The 7853-nt window shown below is 39.0% G+C and overlaps 1 protein-coding gene across 1 annotated transcript; it reads right to left on the bottom strand.

The window, feature by feature from the left end:
- Positions 1-5853: 5853 nt before the first annotated feature.
- LOC126694878 (uncharacterized) lies at positions 5854-6903 on the bottom strand. The gene is made up of 2 exons (XM_050391401.1): positions 6623-6903; positions 5854-6178 (listed from the first exon to the last, which is right to left on the bottom strand). Exons 1-2 carry the CDS (start codon positions 6758-6760, stop codon positions 5987-5989), a joined length of 330 nt encoding a protein of 109 aa, XP_050247358.1. The 5' UTR covers positions 6761-6903; the 3' UTR covers positions 5854-5986.
- Positions 6904-7853: the final 950 nt, after the last annotated feature.

Here is a 7853-nt window from a genome sequence, read left to right as displayed (position 1 = left end):
GTATCTTACGATTCATGAACTCACATAATAACTCTTGTTGTGATTAACTTATTTTGTAAATGAAATGAAATTTCATAATCTAAATTAGGTCAACAATATATAATCACTTTAGGAACAACCCACAAGAGGCCTAGAAAAATAAACTACAACTCATAGGAAAGAAAAGCCGTTAATACTACATTTTTAAAGCCATTTTCAGATTGATTTGGCCTACTGTCTAAAAGAACGAGAAAAAAAAGTGAAAAGAAAAAAGTGGTATAGATTATAAAACGCAAGAGTGATCCTTTGCATGAGGGTGATCCTTTGGCAGACATTGGAAATAAACCCCTTCCACCTTCTGCATTTTCGCCCAAACACCGTTTAGATTGATGGAGAGAGATAGAGAATAGAGAATGTAGGGAATTTAACCAAAAATCCCAACCTGTGAGAAACAAAATAAATAGAGAAAACACACGCCAAAGAAAAATAATCACACGCACAAGACAATATTTACGTGGTTCGGCAATTTGCCTACGTCCACGGAGTTGCAGGGATTTCACTATTATCAGGGAGAATACAATAGTGCACAAGAACACTCTCAAGAAACCCAAATCCCAATTACACCCTATCACTCTCTCACAGAAAAAATAAGAATAGAAGCTGACTGCCTCTCTTTTCTCTATTTTTCTCTCATGCGGCTTGCTCACTAGGTTAATTAGGATTTCTCTCTTTTTTAATCTCACGGCTGCATATATTAAAGCACATATATATATATATATATATATATATATATATATATATATATATATGTTACTTTATGAAAGTCGGATGAGTAAACTTTCCTATTACAAATAGGATTTGGTCAATAGTGACCGACGTGGGCTTGTGGCAATTCAAGCCACACGGCCCACTTCAACAAATCTCCACCTTGACTTGAATTGATCCAGCTACACGAGCAAACTCCTCCATCAGCTCCACCTTAGCCCTTAAGGGCTCACAAGCTGCAAACATCAGCCACAATCCTCCATAACACAATCCCTCATCCCTGTAACTCATCCTCCTGTCCTCAAGCTAGAAGACCAATTGAAGCTGCGCACAGCTTCAACTTCTCAATAATGACACCCTTAGTCAACATGTCTGCCGGGTTCTTAGATCCACAAATCTTCTCAAGCATTACCAGTTTATCTTCAACAAGGTAACAGATAAAGTGGTATTTTGTTTGTATGTGCTTCGACTTTGAATGAAAAGCTGAATTTTTGGCAAGAAAGATTGCACTCTGACTGTCACTGTGTAGAATGCCCATCTTCTGCTTCTTACCCAATTCATCTAAGAAACCATGTAGCCAAATCATCTCCTTTCCAGCTTCAGTTGCTGCAACATACTCAACTTCTGTAGTAGACAAAGTAATAATCTTCTGTAGATTTGAAGCCCATGATATAGCTGTACCACCCAGAGTGAAAACAAACCCAGTAGTACTCTTTCTACTATCAATATCACCAGCAAAATCAGCATCTACATAACCCTGCAGTTTCAAACTTGCACCTGTGAAGCAAAGACATGTATCTGATGAACCCTTCAGATATCTCAGAATCCACTTGACTGCCTCTCAATGCTGCTTTCCAGGCCTACTCATGAATCTACTCACAACTGCCACTGCATGTGCAATGTCTAGCCTTGTACACACCATAGCATACATCAAGCTGCCAATAGCTGAGGCATAGGGCACCTTGCTCATGTGGTCCCTTTCTTCTTCTGTCTTCGGTGATTGTTCTTTGCTTAGTTTGAAATGACTACCCAAGGGTGTGCTCACTGGTTTGGCTTCATTCATGTTGAACCTGCTGAGAACTTTCTTCACATACTCTGACTGTGAAAGCTTCAATGTACCATTAGCCTTGTCTCTAATGATTCTCATACCAAGGATTTGCTTTGCAGCTCCCAAATCCTTCATTGCAAACTGTTTGGACAATTGCTTCTTCAGATTATTAATCTCCTCAATGCTAGACCCTGCAATAAGCATATCATCCACATACAACAGTAATATGATGTAAGAATTGTCAAAAAACTTAACATAGCAACAGTGATCAGCTTCACATCTCTTGAACCCAATTCTGTGCATAAAATTGTCAAATTTCTTGTACCACTGTCTAGGAGCTTGTTTTAGGCCATACAAGCTCTTTCTCAGTTTGCAGACTAGATTCTCTTGTCCTTGAGCAATGAACCTTTCTGGCTGAATCATGTAAAGGTCTTCCTCTAAGTCACCATGAAGGAATGCTGTCTTCACATCTAACTGCTCAAGATGTAAGTTTTCTGTAGCCACCATTCCCAGTACTAGTCTAATTGTTGACATCTTCACAACTGGAGAAAATATCTCTGTGTAGTCAATGCCTTCCTTCTGCTGGAACCCTTTAACAACTAATCTGGCCTTGTAACGTTTGCTACCATCATGCTCATTCTTTATTCTGTATACCCACTTGTTGTGCAAAGCCTTCTTTCCTACTGGCAATTCAGTCAGTTCCCATGTTTGATTCCCCAACAAGGAATCCATCTCATCCTTCATGGCTAACTCCCACTTGCTTGAATTCTCATCTTGCAAGGCTTCTTCATAACACTCTGGCTCACCACCATCAGTCAACAGGAGATAATTTAGAGTAGGTGAATAACGCTGTGGAGGTCTAATGTTCCTGGAAGATCTGCGAACTTCAGCTACAGGTGTACTCAGATCTACCTGTGAATTTACATTCTCCTTATCTTCTTCACCCCTTTTCTGGACAGTACCTTCAGTCAATTCATCTAAGTTGACAAACTCAGATTTCTTTTGATCTATCCCTGTAACATCTGGCACTACAGTTGACCTGTCCTTGTACATAACCTGTTCATTAAATATCACATTTCTACTTCTGATGATTTTCCTGTTTTGTTCATCCCAAAACCTATAGCCAAATTTCTCATCACCATAGCCAATGAAAAAGCATATTTTAGACTTTGCATCAAGTTTACTATGAGCATCAGAATCAATATGAACATAGGAAACACAACCAAAAACTTTTAAGTGTGAAAACTTTACCTCTTTACCGCTCCAAACCTCCTCAGGAAGTCTGAACTCCATGAGAACTGAAGGTCCTCGGTTTATCAGGTAAGCTGCAGTGCTAACAGCATCAGTCCAAAAAGTTTTTGGTAGTCCAGCATGCAACCTCATACTCCTAGCACGCTCATTGAGAGTTCTATTCATGCGCTCAGCCACACCATTCTGCTGTGGTGTCCCAGGAATGGTCTTCTCCATCCTAATTCCCTGTGCAGCACAATACTCACTGAACCCTCCATCTATGTACTCTCCTCCATTATTTGACCTCAAACATTTTACTTTCAAACCTGTTTCTGTCTCAACTATGGCCTTCCACTTCTTAAAGGTTTCAAATACATCTGATTTATTTTTCAGAAAATAAACCCATACCTTTCTACTTGAGTCATCAATGAAAGTAATGTAGTACCTTGAACCTCCAAGGGATGCAACCGGAGAAGGCCCCCACAAATCAGTGTGTACTAACTCCAATTTTTCAGCCTTCGGTGTCCTACCAGTTTTCAAGAAGCTCACCTTTTTCTGCTTTCCTAAGATGCAACTTTCACATATGTCAAAATCAATGGACTTTAATTCTGGTAATTTTCCTTTTGACAGCAGCATCTTCATCCCTTTCTCACTCATGTGACCAAGTCTTCGGTGCCATAGGCTTGTATCAGTACTTGCATCAGCAACTGCAATTGTGTCTCTTGGACTTGAGGTCATGTACAGAGTACCAGTTTTCTTTCCACGAGCCAATACCCTAGCTCCCTTTGTAACCTTCCAAGTACCACCAACAAATAGTATTGCATGTCCTTCATCATCAAGTTGTCCAACAGAAATCAGATTCCTCCTCAAGTCAGGAATATGTCGAATCTTCTCCAGTAACCAAACAGACCCATTGGGCAACAATATTCGAACATCTCCCATACCCACAACATCCAAGGCTGAACTATCAGCCAAATACACCTTACCAAAATCACCTGCAACATAATTCTGTATGATTTCTCGGTGTGGAGTGGTATGAAATGAAGCTCCTGAATCCAAAACCCAATCATCAAGTGGACTGTCTACTGCAAGAAGTAATGCATCCTGTACCTCTTCTGTTACAGCATTAGCAGAATCATCTTCATTCTTCTTCTTAGGACTTTTGCATTGATTTCTAAAGTGACCTGTTTTCCCACAATTCCAGCATTGTACTTGTTGGCCTGATCTAGATTTACTTCTATTCCGATTAGAATTTCTGGATTTTGATCTGCCCCGATTTGAATTTCTGTTATTACCTCTGCCTCTTGTCTCAAGGTTTAGGGCAGAACCAGATCCTGAGGATTCACCTGCATCTCTTCTACGAATCTCCTCAGCCAGAATTAAATCTCGTATATCATTGTACTTGAGTTTTTCCTTTCCTGTAGAATTGCTTACTGCCATCCTCATTGCCTCCCAACTGTTTGGCAAAGAAGCCAAGACGATCAGAGCACGAATCTCATCATCAAAATCAATTTCTATAGACGACAATTGATTTGTGATAGTATTAAATTCATTCAGATGTTGTGCTACTGATGCATTCTCTGCCATCTTCAGATTTAACAGTTTCTTCATCAAGTGCACCTTATTGTTTGCTGACGGCTTTTCATACATACCAGACAAAACTTTCATCAGATCTGCTGTGGTCTTCTCCTTTACAACATTGTGTGCAACAGACCTAGACAGAGTTAACCTAATAACTCCTAGTACCTGTCTGTCAAGAAGAGCCCATTCCTCAGCCTTCATAGCCTCAGGTTTTTCCCCTAGAAGCGGTTGATGCAATTTCCTCCCATAAAGGTAATCCTCAATCTACATCCTCCAATATGCGAAGTCTGTGCCATCAAACTTTTCTATTCCAGACGTCTTTCCTGCTTCCTCTGCCATTGCTCTCACTCAAACCTAACCCTAGGCTCTGATACCAGTTGTAGGGAATTTAACCAAAAATCCCAACCTGTGAGAAACAAAATAAATAGAGAAAACACACGCCAAAGAAAAATAATCACACGCACAAGACAATATTTACGTGGTTCGGCAATTTGCCTACGTCCACGGAGTTGCAGGGATTTCACTATTATCAGGGAGAATACAATAGTGCACAAGAACACTCTCAAGAAACCCAAATCCCAATTACACCCTAGCACTCTCTCACAGAAAAAATAAGAATAGAAGCTGACTGCCTCTCTTTTCTCTATTTTTCTCTCATGCGGCTTGCTCACTAGGTTAATTAGGATTTCTCTCTTTTTTAATCTCACGACTGCATATAATAAAGCACATATATATATATATATATATGTTACTTTATGAAAGTCGGCTGAGTAAACTTTCCTATTACAAATAGGATTTGGTCAATAGTGACTGACGTGGGCTTGTGGCAATTCAAGCCACACGGCCCACTTCAACAGAGAAGAGTAAAACAAATTTAGTTCAAGATTAGCCTATTTTTAACTAACTCTACTTTACTCTTCTTCACTCTCTCTCCTTCTCCCTCAATCGAAACGGCCTAAATCTCTGCTTGTGAAACTACTCATACAGTAAAAGTGATATGTTCAATAAATTTTTTAAATTCTTGTGTTATATCGGTAAATCAAAGATTAATTGGTTTTCTATTTTTTATCCTCTTTGATGGAACTTCACTTTTATGTGTGTCGTTTATTAACCAGAATTTGTGAACAATGCTTTGCATTATCATTGAGTATATTATCACCATTAATTAGGCTTTAGCTATTCTTCATGTTCTGTCCATCATATACCAAAGAGAGCTTGGTGCAAGGCATCAACATGTTCCAGCACCAAAATAAATGTTTGAAATATGAAAATAAAGATAATTGACTTCAGAACTTTTGATTTTTTTTTTGGTTGTAAAAGATCTTTCAAGACTACACAACTTAGATATGGTAACAAGAAGAGCAGCAATAGAAAAGAAAACTATCACGCTTTCACTGCCTCCAAGGCTGCAAACTGGTTCGTCTCAGCTTCTGGAGCCGCAGAGCCCTTGAAGAGCAATATTGCAAGGCTGCCTATGCAAAAATAGATGAAACAGCCAGAGCAATGGGTCACAAACGAACCAAAATCTGTCCCTACAATGCATTGCCACCCAGGTCCGTACGTCGTATCAAATTCCTGCAATGATGATACAAGCCAAATCAAACAACCAGAATATAGCCAAGCCAAAGTTTCACTTGCATAGTTGCATTAGACCTTTTGGGAAGTTGCACTAGTCTTGGTTCAGTTAGATATTAGTTGATATATAGCATGAATATGTCAGTTTGAAGGTAAATATAAAGCCTTTTTGGAAATACTATGGGCACTTGGGTGATTAGTTTCAAGCATGATATAAACCAGAAGATCCTAAATTCAATTAATCATATGATGATTAGTGAGGTTTTTTTGGGGGGTCTCATAAATAGGAAGTGTATATATATATATATATATATAAAGGAAAAAAAGAAAGCCTTTTTGGCACTTCATTTAACTTTTGACTAGGATTTTGTCATACAAGCTAGCGAGTTCCAAGTCCATGTCATGAAATATGAACATTTTGATGACCTTAAATTGATACCCTACCTTTTTAATGAAGCGGGCAATCTCAGTAGCCTCAGTAACATCGAAAATGTCAAGCGCTTTTGATGCTAGGTCAAGGGCATCTTGCTGCATGGTTTGGAGCATATCAGTCTCTCCAATCACTGCTTTTCCTTCTAACATGGCTAACAAATGAGAGAGATCTACTTGGTTTTCTAGAAAACACTCGAGCTGCTGTTGGTATCGGGAGAAAAGTAGAGCAAAAAAGCGAAATTTTTTAGACTAGTTTGTGGATGAGGGTAAGATGAGAGTGGTGGAGATTTTATAGAAAACTTGGAATTATAGGCCTGGTGCTAGTAGGTCAGCCACGTGTTTGATCTCTTCTTTGTGGTTACCAAAAGATGCTGTACAAGTATGCCAGTGAGCCGACTTGACCATTTTGATAAGAGAAATGTAGTGGAGACAATTTTTTCCCCTCTTGTTAGAGTAAGAGTTAGTGAGTTGTGACAAAAATACCACTTTCACATGTGTCTATCATGTGTATTTATTATTAATACTAACATTTTTTTTATTGGGCATCAAATACATCAAAGCATGAGTCCGAGTTCCCTCACTTAACATGCTGCTCCTTCCATCCGATCTGTAAATTGTTCACTTAGCCCATTAGCGGTTGTGTTGTAAGATTTTAGTCTAAGAACGATATAATATTTCTATGGTCACGCTCAGTTAACGAAACTATAATAGTTGCCCCTCTGACCATTTTTTCTTTTACTCGAAATTTTTTTTTTTTTTGAAAAATTGTGTCCATAAATTTATTGTTTTGATGATCTGGCTTGCTCATGAAGGTGTGAGCAGCACGTGGAGTAGTGCTAAAGGTGCAGGAAGGGCTTGCTCGAGGCCAAGGCATTAATGATTACCAGGATTGTTTTTGGTCCTACTTATCTTGGACACGTGGTTCATTCTTTGTGGCTTGTCAGCAAGATTTTGCCATGTGTAAACCAGCAAGATAAAATTATATGATTGCCCCCTGATATTTTTTTTGTCGAGTTCTACTGTCGTTTATTTTCCTCGAGACCAATCTGGAAGTTTTGAGACTCATGACCTTCTTGGCCGAAAATTCAAGATAGCACCCACTATGAGTCAATGTTTGTCATGTGACTAATAATCATAAACTAACAAAGATAAATCTGCGTAAGCAAGAACCAATAAGCTCAAAGGGGCAAAACTAATTTGTACAGAAAAACAGTCGGAATGGAAGCTGGGCCGCTTACAATGA

Source organism: Quercus robur, chromosome 8, assembly GCF_932294415.1.
Source record: "Quercus robur chromosome 8, dhQueRobu3.1, whole genome shotgun sequence".
Classification (NCBI taxonomy): Eukaryota; Viridiplantae; Streptophyta; class Magnoliopsida; order Fagales; family Fagaceae; genus Quercus; species Quercus robur.
This window is presented reverse-complemented; position numbering and strand designations above follow the sequence as displayed.